Here is a 27069-nt window from a genome sequence, read left to right as displayed (position 1 = left end):
ATTTAACGAGGACCGTAAACTTGGAGGCTTAAACAGCTAGAAGGAATGGCCCGAAGAGGGCAATAAATTAGGAACAAGAGAGTCATAACGGAATCCGGTCTAGTGCTGGTTAAATTATTAGAGGAGGTACTAATGCAAATGAAGTACTTAGAGGAGGAGCGAGGTTCCATTGCTCATGAAAAGATTAATCATCTTTTCACAGAAGCCCTACCCACAGCATTAAAGGATCTTAACCTCAACAACGTAAACACAGCCATCAACTTGTGGCGCAACATCAACGCTGAGATCGCAAAATCAAAATGTCCCATCATCGCCAAAGAAATCAAAACCGGAAGCACTCTCAAAGCACCATGGTACAAACACAAGATCCCCTGGGTGGATTTTTGCAGTTTGGGGAGGGGGAATTATTTTTGGGCCTCGTGGTCCTTTAACATGTTGGCTGCCATTGTGCATTTTCCCTGCTTCCCCGCATTATTTTTTATCGTGGGGTTTTTTCCGCTATAAAAAAATATTGCTGGGAAACAGCTGCAATATTTTGCTGGGGAGGGACCAAATATTGCAGGAACACCCACCCCTCTGGTATTCCTCCCACGGTAAAATAAAGCAGCATTGCAAATGTCCCCCCCCCATGTTTGGGAAGTGAAGAGGGCCTGAATATGATAATCTACTTTACAATTACCACTAAAGGATGGGGAACTTGGTGTGCCCAAACCTACATTTTTATATCACATGGCTACTGTTTTGAAGGCATTAAAATTCAGTTCTGGGTCCCTTGCAGTGATGCATTGGGTAGATACTAAGAACATGTTCCATAAATTGAACTCCTTGTTCAAGACTGATGACTTGAAATAGAGAAAAATAAATGAAGAAATTTGTGATACATTCTTTGGTCCAACCATTGGTCTTGACTTGCGGGAGATAAAATATGAATATACATGGGTCTTTTATGCCCAGTAGTTTGAGCTTTATGATGCATTTGTGATCCGGGAATATGCTGAGTGAATAAATTTTAGATTTGTGGATGTTAATAGTTCCTACCGCTTTTTCAAACATGTATTCTTGGCCAGCAAATGTAGGATCTGTTCAAGTGGTGGATTCTATTTCATCATTATTTTCAATTATTTTCATTTATCATGAAGCTGCTGTTACTGAGAACTCCACGTGCAGTTACAACTTGGTTATTGAAGGGCTAGGGTAAGAAGGGCCGAATTATACAAGACCCTCTGGTTGGCAGGCCCTCTGTCTCATTCTGAAAGGTCACAGATATATATGAGTATACATAAATGTTCTTTTACTATAAATGGTAAAATCACAATATAAAATCTTATGTAGCACCCCCCATCCATATCCTCAAGGAATAGGGACATGTGCAATGGGGCTGACTGAGCCTTGACATAACTCAGTTAATGCTGGCAACATCCCTGGGTCCATTCCAAAAGGGGAAAGCTTAGCTTCAAGGCGCTCAGTTCAAAAAATTACTCTTCTCACAAGGAGTGGTTTTCCATCAAAATAAACATGTACTTATTTTGTGTATTGCATTGGAGTGATTTTTGATTTTATTTTTTTTTTTAACTATACACTGCCTTGTTGGGAAATGAGGCTTACAAATTATTATTTAGAAATCAACTTCATCAATAGCAATAATTTGATGCATTACACGTTTGTTGGGAGATGAATCCATAGTAGACACAATGTTGCAATGACCAGCACAATCTCTCAGAATCCCCTTAAAGTGTGACTTTCTTTAGGTTCTCCCAGTGCATGACTGTAATGGGCTCATAACTCTGGGGACACCTTTGGTACCTGAAATCCAATGTTATCTATTCTATGCTGTCATTCTTTTGCTTCTTTATCTGTACCAGATGGACAGGCACTCCTTCAAAGCACTGCCTGACTGACACTGTCACTGAGTCAAGTTGGCTGAGCAACTCTGTGGCAACTGAAAGTTCCTACTCTCCATATTGGCAACCCTCAGCAACCACAAAAACTCTTCTAGTCCCCCAAACAAAACAGAGCTCTTTACCATAAGTGACAAGATGCCCTAAGGATAAAGGCTATCTCCGAACACTTGGGAAACCTTTTCTCCTTAAACAAGTTCTACATCTTAGGATGGTTGACTCTAGTTGAAATGTGCCTTCCACCCCAAATGGTGATTTAAAAAACGAAAACCACTGGAACCAAATCCCAGACTCCCTTCATGTGGGTCAGTAGTCTGATCTTTCAGGGAAAATCATCCACAGATCTAACTATGTAGAAATCCCTACTGCAATAGAGAGGAAAACCTGTTTTCTCTCCTTATCAAATTCTCCTACTTTCTTCTCCTCTCTGGAAATCTCTAGAGGTCACTGTGTGATACTGCTGGAATGAGCCATTCTAGCAACCTCCCATGGGAGAGGCGTATGGAAATGGTTCATTCCATCCACGATATGTTTGTTCTCTCTACCTGGGACACATTGCTGTGGTAAAGATCCATTGGGTCCTTACACTTATATAGAATTCTAACTAATGAAAGGCTTTCTACCTTAAGAATAATTGGCTCTTCAGCTTATTGGAGAGGATATGGATTTAGAGGTATTCTTTTTCCACATATGGTGGGATGTCCATATGTTAGGGAATTGTGGTCATTTAGTTTTTACTCAACCAGGTCTGACCAAATTTCTGTTCAAATGTGCCATTTATTATTTGTGCTGGGGAACTGGGAATGTGAGGGGGGGGGGGGTCTTCATTATAATAAGATACTTGTTCTAAAGACCATTTTACCGGTTGCAAAAATTACATGGAAAATTAAAAGAAATCCCATGGAATAAGTGGCTAGCAAACTTTTTGGAATATTTATGACTGAAAGGTTGACATTGCTATTAATGTTAGGATCATTTTGAGAATATCTGGCACCCTTTACAACAGGGGTGCTCAAACCAGTCCTACAAGTCCCCCCCCCCTCCCCCCCCAGCCAGTTGGGTTTTCAGGATATCCCTAATGAATATGCGTGAAGTTTGCATACACTACCTCCCGTGTATGCAAATACTTCTCTTGCATGCTTATTAGGGATATCCTGAAAACCTGATTGGCTGGGGAGACTCAGGACCAGTTTGAGCACTCCTGCTTTACAACAGTGGCATGATGTATGGTAGGGGAATTTCTTTTCTTTCTTCATCTTTTATTCATGATTGGATTTGAATGTTATAGAATGTTACAATTTAGTGTTTTCCAGAAAATATTAATACAAATAATGTTGCAAATCACATGTGAGTGCTTTGAGCTATGTTATCGAATACAGCCCTTCACTGTGAAAAACATTAAGGAGCTTTCCTGAGAACTGGTCTGGAGAAAATATAAATGGAAAATATCTTTTAACTTTCTTGTCTGAATGACCGTTTCCATGCTTCTTCAGTTAGAGTATTGATGTAGGTGTGAAGTGAAAGAAAGCTATTACTGATTTGGGCCTTTTAATTCTCAATGATCGTATGTTCCACTTGTCAAGTTAATACTTCCCTGATGGGGCTTGTTACAAAGACTGAAGACATTTTAATGGATTATTTTATAAAAAATTTGAAACAAACTGCTTTTTCAGATGATTGTGGAATTGCATGTAATTTACAAGTCATTTAAGACATTGTTGTCTGTCATGCTTTAATTAGATAATAGGACTAAGATTATGGATGTGTTTTTTACCAACTCATTACTCAATATGTTTGTTTAACTTGACCGTTGTGACATCTTTGGTCAATGACCATCTTGAACTCTAGAAAATTTTGAAAAAACTTTGAAATAAAAAATAGTTTCAGCTTTTATCCAAATCTTAAAGCTTGTTGCCAGCACAGCTGCATAAAAGCCATTTTGCAATTTGAACTTTTGAGATCATCCTTGAAACATTTTTGCTTTGCAATACTAACTCTTTATTTAAGGAAGAGTGGTAGGAGGAGACAGGAGACTTATGAAGGCAAATCAATATAAAGTTAGTGTTTCAGATGCTTTCTGAAAAAACGCTCAGTGACCGAGTTAGATGAACACTTCTGACACAGATATGTTTGTATGTAGACATTGCTGTGTGGTCATACAAATCTCTTGTATCTTATGGGACACCGCTGTATGATTTGAGTATTTAATCTCAAAATTCTTTTCATTTAAATTTTTTTTTAATACAGATAGATAAAAGCCCAGAAGGCCAATTGATACAACTAATGTCTCTGCCAAAGAATCTACAGCAACAAATAACAGCTTTAGTTGACCTTCCAGGGAAGAACCGGGATGTAGAAGAGATTTTATTATTAGTTGCTCAGGATCCAGACTGTGGACTAGTGATACAACAAGGTAGGTTTTGACTTATGAGTTTGTTTTGAATGGGGGCAAAAGCAAATGATGGAAGTAAGAGATGAAGACTCAATTGACTGGCAAAAGACTGAAGAGGGGAAGATGTATCCAAGTTCTGGTCCAGTTTTGAACCAACATTTTTCCAGTTAAAAATACCAAATTATTTCCACTGATAATTCTAGAGCAGTTTTTTCACTGGACCAAAACATTGCTATTCCTGCCAAGAATGTTTTTCAGCTGTTATCTATAGTAATATGGCAGTAGTGAACCAGACTTGTTTGTAACTTTTAAATACTATTCAAGAAAGTACTGCACATTTTTTTGCAATGATTGAAATGTAAGTTTTCATGTTTTAATGACTGAGATTCGAAAAGGGGATTAAATTAGCACAAGTTTGAAACTTGTGAGCACTAGCGTCAGTCCATCAGGGTTTTAACTAAGATGTATATGCTTGGCTCTAGAAATATATTTTTAAGTGGTACCCAGAAGAAGTCCCAACATGATCATAAACTCGGATGTTAATTTTTAAAATATTAACCCCAGTTTTATTTATTTATTTATTTAAAAGTTTATTTATTTATTTAAAAGTTTTATATACCGCACAATGGGTAGGTAAACTATCCGTCTAGGCGGTTCACATATTCAAACATACATAATTTGGTCACATATTAAAACATAATTACAATACTTAGTACAAACAAGATTTGAACAAATTGAAGTTATATACTGTAAAGTTGTGTGAAGATTTTAATATAGATTATATGCACTGGAGAAAAGATGAGTTTTTAGTAATTTCTTAAATTCTGAGCGGTTGGCTGTCAGTCGGATCTGTCCTGGAAGTGAGTTCCACATTATTGGACCTGCTACAGAAAATGCTCGTTTGCGGGTTAACGATAAGGTAGCGGATTTTATTGTTGGTATTTCTAAAATACTTTTTTTTTTTTATTGGTTTCATCTAATAAAACAAATTTTGCATCCTGCTATTAAAGCTTTGTTCTATTATGAAAGTACACCAAGCTAGCTTTAATCCATATTTATGTCATGCTCATCATTATAATAGTTTCTCCGTCAACAAACCATAACATGTGGGTGATGTCATCTGACAGCGCCAAATGGACTCTTTTATCTAGCCTCATAGAGCTTTTGTTCTACTAAGTTATGTGCAGGAGTTGCCTCATGAGCTCCTCAGTCTTTTCATCTGAGCATCAGCACGGACTTGTACCCTTTTTTTTTTCTTGATAGATATTTCTTAGTATCTTCACTCTCTTAAAAGTTTTCAATTATTCCATTTCCTTGCTGCCTCATTAGCACTCCAAACAGCATTTTTCAGTGTTTAAAAAAAATGTTTTCTGTGTGGAATGTCCAGCACCAAGAAGTTCACCATTAGATGTTTCAAAGACTTGTGTATGTGGTAGAAGAATGTCCATGATAGATGGACATGACATCTGTAACCAGTGCCTAGGACTAAACCATCAAAAAAGTAAAAAAAAACAAAACACGTGAGATAATAAATGATTATTTGTATGATGGAGTAACCCTCATAAATGAGCTAATAATATTACGCTTGTGATTGCGTTAGTAAAACAATCACTTATACAGGTAAAACAACACTTGTATGTGTTACCAAAGTGAAAGTATATATTTAATCCGACATATAGTCACTGGGTTCTCCACACTTACATTTCTCCATGCCACCTCTCTAAATAAATTTTCTTCTAGAAATCAAAAAATTGAAAAAAGGCACTTATCATTAAGCTTTTCTTCCCGCATAAGGCACTGGTATATTTACATAGCGCGTGTTTCGTGGACCTTCCTCAGGGGCCTTAATAATTGTACATTTTGCGTGCTTCTACAAAATAAAACAAATATTATTAAAGTGCCCAAAAAAATCCCAATATCATGAAAAATACTTAACTTGATACATACGTGTCTTCGCAACAATAAAACATTTTCTCCTATTGCTACTCAGTGGCCATAGCGTTTTTAAGGGATCCACCATTTTAACTAAACTAAGCTTTTAAGCACTGCTATGACTCGTCATTCAACCAATCAACATCAGACGTCACTATGTGAACCAATGAAACGACCAGAAAAAGCTCTTTAAATCAGCGTCATCCATTCGAGGCTTTCATTCATGCCAGATGGAAATTCTGATGACAAATTAAAAATCCAACGTTGTTCTTTATACCGTATTTTTCGCTCAATAAAACTCACCTGACCATAAGACGCACCTAGGATTCAGTGATACTGCTGAGGGTGCAGCTAAAAAGGAAGTACCCCTCCAATCCTGAGGCTAGCAAGGGCTCATAAAGCCATCCTGTTGGGAAGGAAGGATTGAAGATGGAGGGGAAAAGGCAAAAAAAAAATGAATGGATGACCAAAGCAGGATCCTCTTGAGATATATACAGTATGTTGTGCCAAGCACACCACCATTAATGTTGCTGTTCTCATGCAGAAAATAATTTTTACATGGTCCCAATCATTCTTTGATCCCCAGAAAGTATTAAGCCAATATTTCTAAAGCCATTCTGGTTTTCAGATATTCACAATGAACATGCACGAGATCCGTTTGCATACGTTGAGTCTTATGAATTATAGGGAGCCCAGTTTGCATGTGTAAGTGGACGTGCGGAGATTTATAAACTATGTGGTAAGTGCCGTAGTTTATAATATATCTCTTATTTGTGCCTTGAAAGTATGCATGTATGTTGTAAATATGTACTATATATATCCAGTATGAGAAAATGTTTACTTTCTCTTTTATACATGTATGCATGTATATTTTAGGCACATAAAAATAAATAACATGTTTGCCTAATAACCCTGAATTAATAATACAGATATTTTATAAAATATATGCATATACAATTCTGAAAATTCTTTCTTGGATGTGTACTTGGACTCGCCAGTTCATCGAAACTCACCACTTCTCCCTGAACCTCCACCAGTTTACCAAGACCTCCCACCCAAAACCTGTAGACAAAACAAAAATCCAATTTCAGTTGTACAAGTCCATTAGCAGGTATAAAAATATTTGGACCGGTTCGTAACGTATGCGCATGTGCCTCTTACAAAATAGCAACTTTCGTGCGTACTTCTGAACTCTGTTCCCGGAACATCCCTCCCCCTGTAAAATGTAGGTGCTGAACTGCAAGGTATGCATGTGCTCTCATGGCTTATAAAGTAGCATATACGCATGTACCTGCTATTTTTACACACAAAATCCCTCTGAAAATTCACTCAATAGTGCTAATATCCATTATGGATACCCTGAAAATCCAATCAGTTGAGTAGCTTGATGACCACATGACTAGGCAGAGTGTGAGCTCTTCTGTTACGAGCTCCTGAAGTTAGAGAACCATTGAAAGGAATAGAAACAAATATGCCAAGTTCCATCATCCTTTCTTCCACAACCCCTTTCCCCTCCATTTCCCAAACACGATGGAATACAACTGTTCACTTGCAGGGAAAAAGTTTCATGTATTTGAAGATATTGTTAACAGTGGTTTGAATCAATTTTTATGATTCCTTTGTAGCTAGAAAAAACATTACCTAGGGTGTCAAATATAAGTTGGTCAACAAAATGACTCCATTATGAATAACATCTGTATATATCTGTCTCTCTGTCTTTTCCTACTTTCAGGCATTTGTGAAATTGTGAAATCTTCCAGTGTGACGCAGAGTGTTAAAGGAATACTAACAGCTGGTAAGAATCTCTGCCATCTCGCACTTTGGAATATGGTAAAGAGATTGAGAAGACTGATCTTTAATAATAATTCCCCAGTGAGATTTCTATTGATGTACTGCACTGACATTAAAAAAAAACAAAAAAAAAACGACTTCCTAGCATGTAGACAGATAGTCCTGCAGTAAGCCCAGCCTGCCCAATATTCTCAGTCTCCAGCAAATGGTGGACATGCATCTCCCTATGGGGATTACTTTGAGTTTTTTGGAAGGAGACATTTGAAATCTAAATTAAGGGAAAGAAACACCGCTGTCCTGCAGTGATACAAAAGGTCCCTCCCTCAATTGAGAATTCCTGAGGTGATTTCCGTGGTCAGCGGTGTGCCTTGGTCTGGTAGCTAGGTTTCCCGCTGTGGACTTAGCTGCTAGTTCAACTGAAAGCCAGCAGGTGCAGGAGACCAATTAAGCCTGTAAGCGCTGAGCTCAGGTAAGCTTTTAAAAAAAAAAAAAAGAGAAGTTTAACCTTTGAAACAGAGACAGAGGGGTTTCAGGAATGTCTCTGTGCTCGGCATGTCATCCCGAAGTTTGTTCCCGCTTCCGTTGGGATTGGGGGAACTGGGCAGCCTGGCGGCTTGAGCGGCCTCCTGTGGGCTAGACCCCGCAGTTAGGCTTTTTTCTTGCACGCTGCATGGTAGGCCGTGGCGACGTTTTTTGCACACTCCTGTGAGTGCTCTGCTGCCCTCTACAGGCCATCGGTGTGCACAGTGTGTCGGCTCCGTGCATGCGTGCGCTGTGTTTTGGGCACGCCTTTTATGCACACAAGTTTTAAACTTCACATGCTTAGCTTGGCGGACAAGTTGTGCATGTGTCTTACCATGCTTCCTTCTGTGGTGCTTATTTTTTGTGCGCATAGCCTTTTTGAGCTCGAGCTGTTCAGACACACGTTTACCACTGTGATGGAGCTGGTAAACAAGCCTAAGCATCTTCCTATTTGTGTTGCCTGTCATATTAGGGCTTCTCAGCTTGACCTGGCTTCTAACCTGCTCATATGCTCAGGGAGAGTTGTCTTCCTTGGATTTTGCTAAGCCTGGTTCCTCCCATTCTGATGATGGGTTGGTCATGGCCTTGACTGGAGGGATGCCAGACCTTAGTTCTCCCTTGTCTGGCTCCTCCGCAGGTGATGGCAGTTCTGTGGAACCAGCTCCAGTTCCTTCTGAGTTTGGTCTGGATCCGGCTGCTTTTTCTTGGGGGGAATTTTTTCAAAGCTTACAAGCTTTTCTTCAGGTGCAGTTCTCCGCTTCACACATTCTTGTCCAGTCGGATCTTCAGCCGGTGGCTCCTCCTTCTTCCAGTCTTATGCTTAAGCGTCGGAGCTCGCCTCAGCTCCCAGGCATCCGTGGTTTGTGGATTTGCACAGATTCCTCTTGGAGACGCCCCTTCACTTTCCGCTGCACATGTATCTGTTACAGCAGGAACCAGCTCTTCATGAGGAGCCGACTCAGTTCTGTCTTACGGTTTGCCTCTTGAGAGGCCTCACCTGTTGAAACATGGTTATTCTTGTGCGGTGATTGCCACCTTACTCCTCTTTTGCAAGTTCTCCACTTCCTTGGTTTATGTGTGGGTTTGGAGAGTTTTTGAGGCCTGGTGTGAGGAGCATGGTTCTGAATGATTGGGATTTTAACCGGACTTTTTATAGGATGGGTTGAATAAAGGATTGGCCCTTAATTTCTTGAAGGTGCAGGTTGCGGTTCTTGCCTGTTTCAGGGGTCAGGTGAATGGTGGTTCATTGTCTGACACTGTTGTGATCCATTTTTTGAAGGGAGTGAAGCATCTTAGGCTTCCCTTGAGGTTACTGGTTCCCTTGTGGAGTCTTAATTTGGTGCTAGAGTGGTATCTGGAGGTTTCTGAACCTTTTCGAAAGACAGATCACCTGTTTGCTCTCCATAGTGGGAGTAAGCAGGTAGCTCCGGCTTTGCAGGCTACCATAGCTTGCTGGATTAAGGCGGTAGTCACGGCTGTGAATATGAATGGAGAAATTAATTTCCTGATAATTTCATTTTCCTTAGAGTAAACAGATGGCCTCAGCTTCCTGACCTCTGCTGCTGCATGAGTGTGTCAATAGTCATCTTGTGGGCTCTGGGGTCCCAGGGATTACTGGTAAGTGTTCATCCAGTCCATACCTCAGGGTACCTAGCATTTTACATAAGTCAGTGTTTCTTCTTGGTAGAGTACAGTTCTGGTTACCTGTTTTTATTCATGTTTTAGTGGAAAGTGTTCTAAACATCAAAATCACAGAACATATAGAAAGACATGGTTTAATGGAACAAAGTCAGCATGGCTTTACCCAAGGCAAGTCTTGCCTCACAAATCTGCTTCACTTTTTTGAAGGAGTTAATAAACATGTGGATAAAGGTGAACCGGTAGATGTACTATATTTGGATTTTCAGAAGGCTTTTGACAAAGTTCCTCATGAGAGGCTTCTAGGAAAAGTAAAAAGTCATGGGATAGGTGGCGATGTCCTTTCGTGGATTGCAAACTGGCTAAAAGACAGGAAACGGAGAGTAGGATTAAATGGACAATTTTCTCAGTGGAGGGGAGTGGACAGTGGAGTGCCTCAGGGATCTGTATTGGGACCCTTACTTTTCAATATATTTATAAATGATCTGGAAAGTGAGGTAATCAAATTTGCAGATGACACAAAAGTGTTCAGAGTAGTTAAATCACAAGCAGATTGTGATAAATTGCAGGAAGACCTTGTGAGACTAGAAAATTGGGCATCCAAATGACAGATGAAATTTAATGTGGATAAGTGCAAGGTGATGCATATAGGGAAAAATAACCCATGCTATAATTACACAATGTTGGGTTCCATATTAGGTGCTACAACCCAAGAAAGAGATCTAGGCGTCATAGTGGATAACACATTGAAATCATCGGTTCAGTGCTGCGGCAGTCAAAAAAGCAAACAGATTGTTGGGAATTATTAGAAAGGGAATGGTGAATAAAACGGAAAATATCATAATGCCTCTGTATTGCTCCATGGTGAGACTGCACCTTGAATACTGTGTACAATTCTGGTCGCCGCATCTCAAAAAAGATATAATTGCGATGGAGAAGGTATAGAGAAGGGCTACCAAAATGATAAGGGGAATGGAACAGCTCCCCTATGAGGAAAGACTAAAGAGGTTAGGACTTTTCAGCTTGGAGAAGAGACAGCTGAGGGGGGATATGATAGAGATATTTAAAATCATGAGAGGCCTAGAACGGGTAGATGTGAATCGGTTATTTACTCTTTCGGATAGTAGAAAGACTAGGGGGCACTCCATGAAATTAGCATGGGGCACATTTAAAACTAATCGGAGAAAGTTCTTTTTTACTCAACGCACAATTAAACTCTGGAATTTGTTGCCAGAGGATGTGGTTAGTGCAGTTAGTATAACTGTGTTTAAAAAAGGATTGGATAAGTTCTTGGAGGAGAAGTCCATTACCTGCTATTAAGTTCACTTAGAACAGAGCTTTCCAAACTTTTCATGTTGGTGACATACTTTTTAGACAAACATAATTTCGGGACACAGTAATTCAGTCTACTAGCAAACCAGAGGTTGTATGCAGTGTAACAAAGGAAAAAAGAAACATCACCCATCCTTATAAAACAAATCAAGAAATATAAAATCATCAGCAGTAAAACTGTACTAACAAAAAGAACATATTTCGAAACAGCTGATGAGTGGAATATCCAATAATTAAAAACTCATATAAAACATTTCCAGATACCAACAAAATATTTCAAAATAGCAGACACAAAGACCCAGTAATGAAAAATAATAAGGATACAAACATTTTTTTGCTCTGCATACCTGGGAACGTTTGATATCCAGGTCTCCTGAGATTGTTCTGAATTAGCAGGAGGAGGGGTGGTTTGCTTGGAACTTTCTCCTCTCAGTCACATACCAGCGCTCTCTCTCACACTGGCTCTCAATGACACACCTATACACACATGCTCTCAGTACTCACATATACACATGTTTTTTCTCTCTCACTTATATAGGCTCTTAATTACACATTTACACACATGCTGTCTATCTTTTCACGCTTACACACACACAGGCTTTCAATCACACACATACATGCTGTCTTTTTCTCTCACACACAGACTCTCATTCACATGCTTACAAACATGTCCTCTCTTTCTCTCAGTTACACACAGGCTCTCAATGACATACTCACATGCTCCATCACCTGAACCAGCTCTCAATCACACACAGACACACATGGTCTCTCTCTCTCATTTAAACACAGGCTCTCAATCACATACTCATATGCTCCATCACCTAAACCATCTCTCAATCACACACAGACACACATGGTCTCTCTCTCTCATTTAAACACAGGCTCTTAATCATACATACATTGACTGGCATTTACATACATTGACTGGCATTTACGTTCTCTCTATTTAATCCCCAGCTTCTTTTCTATGCTCCAAGTTGTATCACTCCCTTGTTTTATTGTAACTGCATACCTTAACCTTCTCTTGTTTAATGTTTTATTATTATTATTACTACAACGATTATTATTATTATTAAGATAAATTTATTTATTTATTTATTTAACGTTTCTTTTATACCGATGACTGTTCGCACATCGCATCGGTTTACAGTGAACACAAAACCATTGGGCGGGGCCCTTACATAAAACAGATAATATACTGAACTAGGAAACATATAATTGAAATTAGGGGGGAGCCCTTACATCAAAACTATTTACATTAAAACTATATACAGAAATTAGTGCAAATGTTTCTTACCTTTTTTTGTTACCTATCTACTTGTTAATTGTAAACCGACATGATGCGATATCTATTGCGAATGCCGGTATAGAAAAACTTAAAATAAATAAATAAATAAATACACATGATTTCTCTCACACACAAAGGATTTCAATCATACACACATACTCTTTCACACAAACAGGTTTTCAATCACAAACTTACACATACAGGTTCCCAATGGTAAACTTACATTCATTCTCTCTCTCTCTCACAGGCAGGCTCTCAATCACAGACATACTCTCTTTCACATGTACAGGCTCTCAATCATTCACATACATGCAATCTCTCACTCTCTCATACACACACACAGGGCCCCGCGGCCCGGAAGAGGAAGTGGAGAGTATCGGGTGAGTGCGCGGCAAGAAGAGGTCACGCTAGTGCGCTCGGCATCGGCCCGAAGAAAAGAAGACTGCAGCGCGGCTCGGAGGAAAATGAAGAGGTTCAACCGCGGCCGATGGGACTCCGCCTCGGCTGAAAATGAAGGAGATTAGCGTTGGGAGGAGGCTGCTGCTGCCGCGAGTTCCCAGGGTGGGGGAGAGAGAGAGTGAATGAGCATGCTCTCCCCCACCCCGGGAACTCGCGGCAGCAGCAGCCTCCTCCCAACGCTAATCTCCTTCATTTTCAGCCCTCGCGGAGGTGGAGTCCCATCGGCCGCGGTTGAAGCTCTTCATTTTCCTCCGAGCCGCGCACGCTGCAGTCTTCTTTTCTTCGGGCCGATGCCGAGCGCACTAGCGTGGCCTCTTCTTGCCGCGCACTCACCCGATACTCTCCACTTCCTCTTCCGGGCCGCGGGGGGGGGGGGGGGGAGCGGGAAGAAGAGAGCACGCCGGTGCCGCTGACTCCAGCTGACCTGCCGCGTTCCGCCCGGGCAGAGGAGGACCGGGGAGCAGCTGGGTCAGCGGGAAAGTGTGGCGATACTTGTCTGCGAGCCAGATGCAGCCCTAAAAAGAGCCATATCTGGCTCGGAGCCATGGGTTCCCGGCCCCTGCACTTGCCGGTGTGTCACGTGACACACCGGCACACCTCAGGCGACACAGTAAAGTGTCGCGACACACACTTTGGAAAGCTCTGACTTAGAGAATAGCCACTGCCATTAGCAATGGTAACATGGAATAGACTTAGTTTTTGAGTACTTGCCAGGTTCTTATGGCCTGGATTGGCCACTGTTGGAAACAGGATGCTGGGCTTGATGGACCCTTGGTCTGACCCAGTATGGCATTTTCTTATGTTCTTAACTTTTTTGCTAGTCTGTCCACAGTTGCTTTTGAAGAGAATACTGGCAGACAGGGTTCATTACAGGGCTATATATATTGTGACATCCACTTTCTTCATCTGCTGACAGGAGAGCATAAACCCACTGGTCCTGAGTCCATCTGTCTACACTAGGGAAAACAAAATTATCGGGTAAGTAATTTCTCTATTCTGCTTTGATAGCCGTTGGTAAGACATTTAATGAGTAAACAAATATCTTAGTCATGAAGAACCTAAAATTAACTGTTTTCAAACATAGCCATGATTTTACTGGGACAACAGTTGTACTCAGGCTGTCTACCTGAAGACTATCTAAATTTCTGAAAGTATAAACTGGCTGGTTTCTTCTTTGGCTTGGCATTTTCCTCCTCCTCTTTATAACTTCCAGTTCAACTTCAGCCTGTCTGTTGGGCTATGGTGCCATGAACCTTCATTCACAACTACTAGTGGGGAGGAGGTTTTCCCCCATTTTATATACCCCTTGCCCCCCCAGGTGAACATAGCTATCATAGAGACAGCCCTTGGTCGGGATCATAAACTGTGGCTCCTTCTGGAACCTAGATAACTGGGACCTTTCCTAGTGCCCAGACAGACTAATTCAGAACCAGTGAGTGATGCACCTCTATCAGCAGATGGAGAAAAGCTGACATCACAGTATATATACTCCTGCAGTGACATGAGCCTGCCAGTATTCTGTCTCCATAGATGGTGGACATACATCTCCCTACTGGGGATTGCTTGAGATTTTAGAAGGAGAAATAAAAGGAAAATTAATTTACCCCGCTTTCCAGCGGTGATACCAAATGGTCCCTCCCCCCAGTTGAAAATTCCTGAGGTGATGTCCGTGGTCCCTCAGATGAGTGCTTTGGTCCAGTACCTGGTTTTTCGGCCAGCCTGGACTTAGCTGTTTGAAGAGCTGAAATGCAGCGGGTGCAGGTTGCCAAGCATGGCGGTGACGGTATATGCCCTCTTCCCCTGCAGCCGGAGACTGTCTCTGTACTCAAGTCGGGAAGGACTAAGCTCAGGTAAGGTTTACAAATAAATAAGTAAATACATACATACAGAGACAGATGATGAGGGTTTTGTGCAGGGCTCTCTCCTTCCCTTGTCTCCATGCTTGGCGCTGTTCCGAATTTCGTTCCGACCAGAGGGAGGTTAAGGGACATAGACAGTCTGCTGGGTTGAGCAGCCTCTATCGGCTAGGCCCCGTTCTGAGGCTTTTTCTCTGTATGCCGCATGGTAGCCAAGGCAGTGTTTTCGTGTGCTTTTGCTTGCGAGTTAGGCTGCCCTCTTCAGGATCGTCTGTTCGGTCAGTGAGTCTGTACATCCAGATTGGTCCCCCAGTTTTTGGATGCTTAGGCGGGCATCTGTTGGGACGTCCAGGTTATAGTGGTGTCTGGGTTAGACCTCAAAGGGGTCAACTATCATTTGCAGGTGACTCATTTTCACATGGAAACATTGCTCTCAGTGATAATGGCCATGCAATCGATGGAATTTCTGACCTCTGTGGACCTGTCCGAGGCGCATCTACATATTCCCATCAGACTACTGCACTAAATTTTTCTGCGATTCACGGTTTTCTGACCCCATTATCAGTTTCGGGTGCTGCTTTTTGGTTTGGCCACTGCTCCCAAAACCTTTTCCAAGGTAATGGTGGTATTTGCGGAAGAGTTGAGAAAGTATGGGATCCTTGTACACCTATATCTGGATGATTGGCTGATTCGGGCCAAGTCTCTGGAAGAGAGCCGTCTGGTGACCCGCAAGTTGATCTCCTTGTTGCAGAAGTCGACTGGGTGGTGAATCTAGCCAAGAGCAGTCTTAAGCCTGTTTAGTCGCTGGAGTATCTCTGGTTTCAATTTGATATGAAACAGGGCAAGGATTTCCTGCCAGAAGTTCATATTCAGAAGTTGCTGGCATGGTTGCATCTGCTGATGAACACTTTTCGCCCGACCATGTGGTCCTATCTTCAAGTGCTTGGTTTAATGACAGCAACCCTGGAAGTGGTACCAAGGGCAAGGGTGCATGTGCGTCGACTCTGCTGTTCCCTGCTGTCTCCGTGGAATCCACAGTCTCAATTCGGCTCTTCCTGCCAATGGAAGTTTCCTCCTAATGCAGTGGTGGCTACAAGTGGATCATCAAAAGAAGGGAGTTTCCTTAACATCACCAGATTGGTAAGTACTCTCGACAGATGCGAGTCTCCACGATTGAGGAGCTCATTGTCAGGAACTGACAGCACAAGGGTGCTGGAGTGCAGAAGACTCTCTTTGGAACATCAGTTGACTGGAGGCCAGGGTGGTCCAGTTGGCATGTTTGCAGTTTGGAGGCAGATTGCAGGGTCGAGCAGTCCTGATAATGTCAGACAATGCGACGACAGTGGTTTACATCAATCAGCAGGGAGGAGCCAAGAGCCAGCAAGGGTCACAGGAAATAGATCAACTTATGGAATTGGCGGAAGTGCATCTTCAGATGATCTCAACCTCACACATAGCAGGAAAAGACAATGTGTGAGCAGACTTTCTCAGCAGGGAGAGTCTGGATCGAGAAGAATGGGTATTGGCAGACGAGGCATTTCAGCTGATAGTATATTGCTGGGGCCTTACGTTTCTAGACCTATGGGCGACTTCTCACGATACAAAGGTTCCTCGATTCTTCAGTCAAAGGAGAGATCCGAAGTCATTGGGCATCGATGCTTTCATGCAGGAATAGACAGAAGACAAGTTGTATGCCTTTCCTTCATGGCCAATGCTGGGCAGAATGATTCGGAGGGTCGAGCATTGCAGGGTATGGTGCTTCTGGTGGTACCAGATTGGCCCTGGAGACCATGGTATGTGGGTCTGCGGCAGCTCCTGGTGGCCTTCCCCCTCCAATTGCCAATACACAGGAATCTATTGCGGCAGGGACCTGTTCTTCACAAAGATCCGAATCGATTTTGTCTTACAGTAAGGCCCTTGAGAAGGCTTGCTTGCTGAAGCATGGATACTCTTCTGCAGTATTTTCCACCTTGCTAAGGAACGAGAAAATTCTCCACTTCCTTAGCCTATGTGCGGGTTTGGCAAGTGTTTGAGGCCTGGTGTGAAGATCGGGATGTTCTTCCTCGTTCGGTTAAGATCCCGCTCATTTTGGAATTCTTGCAGGATGGATTGAATGAAGGGTTGGCCCTTAATTCCTTTAAAGTTGCAAGTTGTGGCTCTTGCCTGTTTTCTGGGGTCAGGTGAATGATGGCCCCTTGTCAGCTCATCCAGATGTCACATTTTTTGAAAGGAGTGAAACATCTTCATTCTTTCTTGCAATTAACTGTGCCCTTGTGGAGTCTTAATTTGGTGTTGGATTTCTTAGCAGGACCTACATTTAGGCTGATGCATAACCTTTCCTTGTGGTTGCTGACATTGAAAACAATGTTTCTTGTGTTGATTTATTCTGCATGTAGAATTTCCAAGCTGCAAGCCTTGTCTTGCTGGGAACCATTCCTTCGAGTGACTCCTGGGACGATAGAGCTGCATACTGTTTCTTCCTTTTTTGCCAAAATGATTCAAGGTATTTCACTTGAATCAGTCCATTTCCCTGCTAGCTCTTGATAGGGAAAGAGATGCGGAGGAAAATTGCCTGTTGTGGCCCTTGGATGTTAAGAGACATATTGTCAGGTATTTGGAGGTTACTGAGTCTTTCTGGAAGACTGATCGCCTGTTTGTCCTCAATAGTGATGGTAAGCAGGGCAAGCCGGCATTGTGGGCTACAATAGCTCGCTGGATTAAGGAGGTAGTCACGACTGCATATGTGGATGTTGAAAAGCCATTACCTAGCCAAGTGAGGGCTCATTCCACTAAGGCTCAGGCAGTGTTATGGGCAGAGTTTAGATTGCTATCGCATGTCGACACTTGGCGAGCTGCAATGTGGTCTTCCTTGCACACTTTTTATCCAGGGATTATCTTCTGGATGTGCAGGCCCGGGAGGACACAGCCTTTGCACATGCAGTTTTGACAGGACCATGGGCAGCCTGCCACCCTTTTCGGGAGTAGCTTGGATACATCCCACTGGTTCTAAATTTATCTGTCTGGGCACAAGGAAACGAAAAATTACCACTTACCTGATAATTTTGTTTTCCTTAGCCCTGAGAGATGAATTCAGCTTCCCACCCTTGGCTACCGAAGAATTGTGTTATGGTCCTTCTCCATGGCTGTGTGTTGCAAGTGTTACTGGTAAGTGTTAGTCCAGTCCCTAATGTATTTCAGCTTACCCACTGCCCTGGGATAGTGAACTCAGGATCTTGTATTTACATTATGAAGTTTAATAATATTGCAGTGTTAACTACTAATTCCATTATTTAAAGCAAAATCGTTATTGGGGGGGGGGGGGTTTGTTTTGTTTTTTTTTTTTGCTTGGTAGTTCCTCCTTTCAACTTTATCTTCTAGCTTGGTCAGAACTTGTGTTGGGATTCTGGTACCATTAGCTTTCATTCACATTAATGGGGATTTTCCCCCTATTTTAATAGTTCCACCTTCCCACTGTTCCTTGTCTGATCATTACAGCAACAGTCCTGAGGCTGGGAGCCGTGCATCGAGGCTCCTTCCAGAACCCTGTATCATGGGCTCTAAATCTGCCTACTAGGTGTTGCCCTTAACAATGACATGACCTCCTCCCCCATTAGGGGCTATAACTGCTGCCTCAACGACCTGGGGTGTGGCGACCTGACTCAGGAATTGAACCAGGGACGTTCCACATATAGTCCTGGGGGAATTCTGCGCTACGCAGCATTGCCAAGTTCTGTGCAGAAAATGGCAGAGGCGTCCACGGTGTGCCACGAACGGAGCGCGTGCCGTTCATGGTGAAAATGAAGACCCTGGTGCGCTGTTCGCGGTGAAGATTTAGGCTCTGGCATGCCACGAACGGAGCGCGCACTGTTCACGGCAAAGATGAAGGCTCCTGCGTGTCGCAGGACGCACTCCTCTTGCAGCGAAGATGAAGGCCCTGGTGAGAGTGAATGTATGTAGAGAGGTGTGTGGGGGGGGGAGGAGGAGGGGTGAGAGGAGGGGTGTAAGAGAGAGTGGGTGGGTGCCAGAGAGAGGGAGCGTATATGAGGAGATTGTGAAGGAGTGTGTATGCGTGTGAGAGATTGGGAGTTGGTGTGCATGTGAGAATGGTAGCCTGTGTGAAGGGATTGTGTATGTGTGAGAGAGAGCCTGTGTGAAGGGGGTGTGTGAGACAGACATAGGTAGCATGTGTGAGAGAGTGAGGGAGCTTGTGTGGGATTGAATGCAAGAGAAGAGACCCTGTATGAGGGGATGTGTGTGTGCGTGAGAGTGAGGGAGCTTGTAGAGAGGGGGTGTGTATTTGTACTAGAGAGAGGGTTGGAGCATGTGTGTGTGAGAGAGGGAGGGACAGAGGGGAGCCTGTGAGAGAGGACAGTACTGAGAATGGGGTCAAACTCCTGGGAGTGGCGATAGCGTGGAAGGGGTTGAGCCTAGAGGTGGAGGGGAGAGATAATGGCAGGTTGAGGAGTTGGGGCCTCAGAGGGCAAAGTGGCCAGGGGAGTAGGGAGAGCGAATGGAAAGGACACTCTTACAGTAAATTTCTAGGGAAATTCTGCTCGAAATATTTAAAATTCTGCATCTTTAAGTAATAACTTTTTTTCTGTATTAATTTAAAATGTAATTACTTACCACAAGTTACATGACAGTCTATTTTGACCAATATAATGTTTGCAGAATTTTAAGTTGTTGTGTGCAGAATTCCCCCAGGAGTACACATAGTGGTGCACACTCACTGAGCCACCTTGCCAGCCCACTATCATTTTAAGGCAAAAGTGTTAACCCAAAGAATTAAGTCTGTTAACACACAAGACAAATTCAGAATTAGTTCTTTTTTTTTTAAATTTCATTCCTGATTTTTGAAATAAGGTAAATTTGTGATGGCTGTTCATGCATGAAAGGCACATTGTTTTAAATCTAAAAGCATTCTTTCAAAGAAGCACATCTTGAAATAGGAATTTTCCACCAGATCTCTTCTTTCAGAGAATTTATATATTTAAAGAAAACTGAGTTTAACCAGTAGTCCTTTTATTTTTAAGAAAAGATATTGCCTTTCAATATTTAGTCATTTTTGATGGTCCCTTGGAATTATTTGTTGAGGTCTTGCACTCTTTGCCAGAACTAGTACATGGACATGTCATGTGCAAGATCCAGGAGACTGAAGCTGTGCCTCTGCCTCATCTCATAGTCCCATTGCTGTGGTTTTTGCATTGTTAACAATAAATTACACTAAATCACACAGTTCATGAGAAAACACACACAAAGCAGTGGGGGGGAAAAAGTATTGATTTGAGCATATTTGATTATAACCTTAATTTTGTTCCTGTAATAAGATACACCAACAACAAAAGGAGGAAATGTGTGAATATTTCATGATGTCTGGTTTCCCTCTTTGTTGTAGAATGCAGTTGTGAATATTGATTAACCACAAGGCAGTAGGGATGTGTATTCATTTGAAAGAAATTGGTAAAATGGGACAAATATGGCCATTTTTGTTTTATTCTTGGTTCCCTGAAACAAATGGAGGGCACCTATGAAAATAGAAAAACAAATGTAAATGAAAATTTTTTATATTAGGCTAATTTTAAAATGAGCACGCGGGCACCCATATGCTGGAATTTTAAATCATATGCACCCTTGCACATGTGTGATTTTAAATACTCCTATTAGGTGTAAGTATGCTCCTGATTTTAAGTGGTTATTCGAGCAAATGCACTTTGTGTTTCTTTCTTAGGACTTGTGTAGGTGAGCAGGTTTTAAAACATGCTCACGCAGAGGACACTCCCAATTTTTCCAGTTAGTCCATTTTGCCCAGTCAATCTCGAGGTCATCCAGACCCCTCTGGCTCTTCATTCTGCACTCCTCCCAGATGGACACTGACCTGTCACCCTGGTGTGTTGGACCTAAAACACACTTTTTGCAGATTTGCTCCTTAGCGGCAGCAGCAGTAAATACATGTGGCTAACAAACAGTCACGCACTGCGGCCTCCAGTTTTAAAATAAGGATTTATGCGGGTCATTATTGGCCCCACCCCAGAACACCTATGCCCTGCCCATGCCATGCTCCTTTTCTGCCCTACTTTTTTTTAAGCTTGTGCACACGCATATATGCACATAATTAGCAGCTTTTAAAATCTGCGTTGTTCACGCACGGCCCACATACTTGTGTACATAAGCCTTTTAACATGAGCAACACTTTTGTAAAATTCAGCCCATAGTCTATGGGCAGAGTAAAACATGCAGCTGGTAGTTCTGCTTTTTTCCTGATCAAGTTAACTTAGTAACCAACCAGTGATATCACAGTGACATCATATAACCAGAACTGGGGCAGGGATGCAGGGAAGAAACTGGGAATCAAGACCAATCAAGATGAAGGTTTAAAAAAAAAAAAAAAAAAAAAAAAAGGCATCTTGTCCTAGCTTCCACCTACATGGATTAACTGATTTCCTCTTTTTTTTTTAATTTGTACAATCCAGTTAAAGAAACTTTGAGCATGTGCGGATACCATCTTAAGATAATTTCCGCTATATTGGAGAAAGAAAAGTTTCTGAAGCGCTGTCAGAACTAAGGAAAACCTAATGTACACTATTGAAAAAGATTTTAAAAAGGAAAAATAATTTTGTCAGGTTTTTGGTTTTTTTTTTGGTCACTGTTCCTTTGACTGTGTGAGAGATACACAGATCAAGGCACTGCAGTTCTATTTGTTCACTGGGGTAGTCAGTGAAAGTATCTCTCTTTGTCACACTATATAGTGCAGTCTTGTAATCTGCAGCTGGTAACTACTGTTAGCTACTGTGAGAGCAGTCTGAGGCTTTTCTATTCTCTGTCTCAGATTTTGTGTGTGCACAAAAGGAGTCGGCAAACATACACTGTGTGTGTCTCATTTTTGCGCACACACTGAGATTTACTGGGTGTACTATTACTGTTGAACGTTACAGGCATAGCTAGCCAGCCGACAGTATGTGTCACTGCCAAGCTTTAGAACTCTGCTTGATAGCAGTGTAATGTAGGCTGCTGACTTGGCTTTCTCTGTGACAGTATTTCAGTGGTACTGATAAACAATGAACACACCACCATACAATGAACACACCATCATACATTAAATTATATTGTGACAACAAAAACCTCGGTAGCCACTAGTTCCAATTTCATCATGCCACTGCGAGGAAAGGTGAGAGGGAATGGCAAAGGCAGAGGATTTGGTGTTCTTATAGAGACAGCACAAGCAGTAGTAGAAATGAGAGAAAAAGGGGAGCCCTGTCCCTAAGCTACAAAGAACATTTTTTTTAGCAGAAATGGCAGGCTTAAGCCATAAGATGCTAAAATTGGAAGAGCATGTGCGTCTGCCACCTGCTCCTGTCTCTTGCTTTGGAGCAGGGGCAAAAAGCTATAGAGCCATTAGAGACTGGGACGAGCAATGCTGGGCAGGAGCAGCAGAAGTCCAGCACCCAAAACCAGCATCGTGTTCCTCCATGATTACGGCTTCTCAGGTAATCGAGGTGGTATGGGCATAAACTGATTCTAATGAAAAATTGTGTCCTGGATTCCCTGAATCAGAGGATATTGAACAGCTAGTAGCTGAAGAGAATTGGGGGCCTGTAGTCAGTAGCATCTTAGCCTTTAATAAGGAGAATGGAGGAGGCAGGGGATACTAATGGGGCTGAGAGTATCCCCCAGGAAGAGCAGGCAATGACTTTACAGAGCATGAGTGATGTCCTTAGCCTTTTACCTACCAGTCTGCCTTCAACCACAGTGCCAGCAGCACCCCCTCCCCCAAGGACTCAGAGGGAGAGGAGATGCACTTTAGAGAGAGGGAGTACCTGTGTTTTGCTGAATGCATTCCTTGTTGTAAGGCCATCAGTCAAGGGAAGGTACTGGGGCATCTTACAAATGCTAATAGGCAGTATCACATGGTGTTTTCTATCTGCTAACATTGACTTCAGGGTAGGGTGCCAGTACTAGCTTGGTGGCCCTGTCTGCCATTCAAAGCAGAAGCAGCAGCAAAACCGTATAAAAGGGGAAGACTTTTTTTTCCCCCAAGCTGATCCCATGGCACCTTCTACCACTCAGGTGGCAATCTAGTAGTTCCTAGCCACATATCAACAGCAGTAAGCCACCATAGACTAGATAGGGTGGTGTTGTATAACAGTATCCAAGGGCAAGAAGCAGACAGCGTCAAGTTGTGACAAAGTGCATCAGGGAAATTAATGCCCTGCAGACTGAGACCCTGAGTTTTAAGCATCTGCTACACCTGTTAACCCCCAGTTACAAAGTAGCCTCTAGGACTACATTCAGTAGACAGGTTATCCCCACTCTTTACACTTGGCGCCATACCGCGTGCAGCTACAGTTGGCAAGACAGAGGGAAGTAGAGTGCATTTCATCAGCAACATCTGGACTAGCCAGAATGCTATGCATGTCTACATCTCCCTGATGGAACACTGGTGGCAGCTGGCCAAGGCAGGAGCAGGTAGCAGCTCTAGCGGGGACCAACCAGCAAGGGTGCTGGTGGGTTGTGCTACACACCCAGGTGATGGATATCAGCCATCTCTGGCCAGGGCCATAGCATCCATGGTGCACAGTAGTGCACAGGCACTACTGGCTTACAAGAGGTGTGTGCGCCATGCTCCACCAGCTTGAGATGCTGTCACCAGAATCCAGGCAGCTTGCCAGTCTATCACTGCAGTCCTCTGCCAGCCGCTTTCCTGTTCCTGGCTCTCCCCTCCCTAGGTCCACTCCCCACCTGAAACGATTCGCTTCCTGCTTTTTCCATTAGGCGCCTGGTGCAGCTGCAGAAAAAGCAAGAGAGGAGAAACTGTGCTCAAGCTGCAAAAAAAATAGCATTCGAAGCATGCAGCTCATCTTCCGGCCTCGCCTTGCCTGTCTCCCTCTTGACTCGGTCAGGCCCCGCTTCTTACTGCAGGATGCAACTTCTACCTCAGCTTTCCCTTCATCCAGTGCAGGGACTCCATGGTTCTGTTTTGACTTTTTCTTTCTGGGCACTTAGGGCCACTGGCAGCAATATCCCTGGCTCAATCTCACAGCTGCCAGCATAGTTCTGCATTGCTCCACTACTACCATGTCCTCCGTTCCTCAGGCCTTGACTGTGTGTCACGTTTCCCTGGCCACGGCCTGGTGCCACTGGCACCCAATATTTCCTCTTACAACTGGCTGTTCAGCCAGACTGGAGCCAGGGGAAGAATATTTTGCAATTTAAAAAAAAAAAAAAAAGAAAACCATCTTGGCAAGAATGATGGGGATAAAAAACACATATTGTAGTGATCCCCTGTCTGCCCCCCTTTTATGCTCCTCTCTGCCCAAAATCCCCCTGACCCTTTCCCCCTGCTAGTATCCTCTGCTCACCTCAGGCCTGTTACTGGCTGTCCCGGGGGAGTGGTGGCAATAGCCAGCTTGGGGGGGCAGGGTTGCTTCTTGGGATAACATGGCCAGCCAAGCTGGCAGCCGTGTAAGGGCTAAGGAGTGCTTGTATCACTACAGCAGTGGTTCTCACAGGACAAGCAGGATGGTAGTCCTCACATGTGGGTGACATCACAGGATGGAGCCCAATCACGGAACACTTTTGTCAAAGTTTCTAGAACTTTGACTGGCCCCTACTGGGCATGCCCAGCATGGCACTAACCCTACAGCCAGCAGGGCTCCCCCTTCTGCCTTCTTTTTTCCGCGTAGCAGTAGCCACGGGGTTAAGGAGCTCTGCACATATTCCTGACAGGAATTTTCCTCACGGAATTACTAAAACTTCAACTTTTTCAGCCGTGGTACTCCGGTAAGTTTTCTTCCCGTTTTCGGTCGGTTCCTGTCGAGTTTTCCCCTCGTGGCCTACTGCCGTCGGCTGAACCACGGCTAAATTTTTTCATGGCCATGGCGTCGGGGTTCCGTCTGTGCCCGGACTGTAGTCTCACCATGTCTATAACAGACCCCCATAAGGTCTGTGTAATGTGTCTTGGATGAGAGCACAATGTCCTGACCTGCACCAAATGTGCCTTAATGACACCTAAAGGTTGCAAGGCCAGGATGGAGAAGATGGAACTTCTTTTCCGTGCTCAAACCCCGACGCCGTCTATTGCATCGACGCTGTCGGAACCGGCACCATCAACTTCGCACCAGCATCGTCCACCAGCCAGTGACCGTCCAGCATCAACGACTTCTCGGCCTTCAACCACCTCTACTCCCTCTCAGGACCGAGGGGATCGTAGAGAGAAACATCGCCACCGACATTGGAAGTCTCGGGCCATCGAGGGAGCGAAATCATTGACCTCACCATCGTCCGAGCCGCCGTCAAAGAAACCCCGTCCAGAAAAGGCACCGACCTTTTCGGCGACCGGATCACCAAGGCAACCCTCACCCGACAGGGTATCGGAAGCCACAACTCCGCCTTTAACGGTGGTCCCTCCGGCTATGCCTCTGCCTCCTTCTTCTGTTCCGGAGCCGGGGCTGCTTGCTCCAGGTCTCTGAGAAGAACTGGACCGGATGGTTCAGGAGGCCATCGACAAGACGATGCATCAACTCCAAGTTCCTCTGGCACCGACACCGGTACCGATCGTGGAACCGACCACCAACCCGATTCCAGCAGCGTTGGCACCGCTGCTATCGAGGATGGAAGCGCTCATTGTCGCTTTTCCACCAATGGATCCAGGGTCACCGATGGCTCCGGTGCCCTCTCCGCTTTCTTTGTCATTGGGAGGAGAAACACCGTTCCGCATCCCTCCATCCGGAGTCCTGCCTCAGCCATCGATGCCGATATGCTCGTCGGCGCCACCAATCCATCCATCGATGCCCTCGATGCCTGCACCGGTGTCTTCGATGCCTTCATCTGTGCCTCCCATTACTCCTTCAATGCCTTCAGAGCCTAGACCAGGACCTTCAGGGATTCCACCACCCCGTCCCCCTCTGGCTCCTAGAGGGGCAGGTGCTGATCCATACGATACCTAGACTGATGATTCTTCACCAGACACCGATGACTTGCCTTCACCTCCTTCTCCTACTGAAAGCAGGAATCGTTCTCCTCCAGAGGACCTTTCCTTTATAAATTTTGTGAAGGAGATGTCTGAATTGGTTCCCTTCCAATTACAGACCGAACAAGATGACAGGCATCAGATGATGGAGCTCTTGCAATTCTTGGCTGCTCCCAAAGAAATAACCTCCATCCCTATCCACCAGGTTCTTCTATATCTCCTTAAGAAGAACTGGGAACACCCTGGTTCTGTTGCTCCAGTCAACAGGAAGGCTGATACCACTTATACTTGGTACAGTCAGCTCCAGGTTTTCATAAACCTCAACTGGATCACCAATCTATGTTAGTAGAATCTGCCCAGAAGAGAGCAAGAAAATCAAAACCTCACACTTCTTTTCCCCCAGGAAAAGAGCAGAAATTTCTAGATGCCATTGGTCGTCAGGTCTTCCAGGGCTCAATGCTTATTTCCCGCATTGCTTCTTATCAGCTCTATATGACCCAATATAATAGGGTCTTATTTAAACAGATACAAGACCTGACAGACTCCCTGCCTCAACAATTCCAAGAACAACTCCAAACCCTGGTGAACAAGGGCTTTGAGGCAGGCAAGCATGAGATACGATCATCTTACGAAATCTTCGACACTGCTACCAGGGTATCTGCAGCTGCTGTCTCGGCACGAAGATGGGTCTGGCTCAAATCTTCTGACCTTTGCCCTGAAGTACAGGACAGATTATCTGACCTGCCCTGCGTAGGAGATAATGTTTGGTGAGCAGATTCAACAGACCGTGGTGGAACTCAAGGACCATCATGAGACCCTGAGACAACTCTCTCTGATGCCCACGGAGTACCCCTCAAAACAGCCTTTCCGAAAGGACACTAAGAAGTCATTCTTCCGTCCAAAAAAATCCTACCCGCCACCAGCTAGAAGTCATTCTACAAGACCCTTTCAAAAGACCCAGTCTCGTCAGATACGAAAACAAAAGCGGCAAGCAG

General features: G+C 43.6%; 1 protein-coding gene across 2 annotated transcripts in view; it reads left to right on the top strand.

Annotated features, from left to right (window-relative positions):
- TAMM41 (TAM41 mitochondrial translocator assembly and maintenance homolog) overlaps positions 1-27069 on the top strand; it is a 127536-nt gene that overhangs the window by 85954 nt on the left and 14513 nt on the right. For both annotated transcript variants that reach the window (XM_029600781.1, XM_029600780.1), the window contains exons 6-7: positions 4146-4311; positions 7955-8017. In XM_029600781.1, coding sequence (XP_029456641.1) covers positions 4146-4311; positions 7955-8017 — 229 coding nt within the window. The remainder of the gene's footprint in view (positions 1-4145; positions 4312-7954; positions 8018-27069) is intronic.

The sequence above is a fragment of the Rhinatrema bivittatum genome, chromosome 4, assembly GCF_901001135.1.
Source record: "Rhinatrema bivittatum chromosome 4, aRhiBiv1.1, whole genome shotgun sequence".
In the NCBI taxonomy this organism is placed as follows: Eukaryota; Metazoa; Chordata; class Amphibia; order Gymnophiona; family Rhinatrematidae; genus Rhinatrema; species Rhinatrema bivittatum.
Note: the sequence above shows the minus strand (reverse complement) of the source record. Positions and strands in the feature narration are given on the sequence as shown.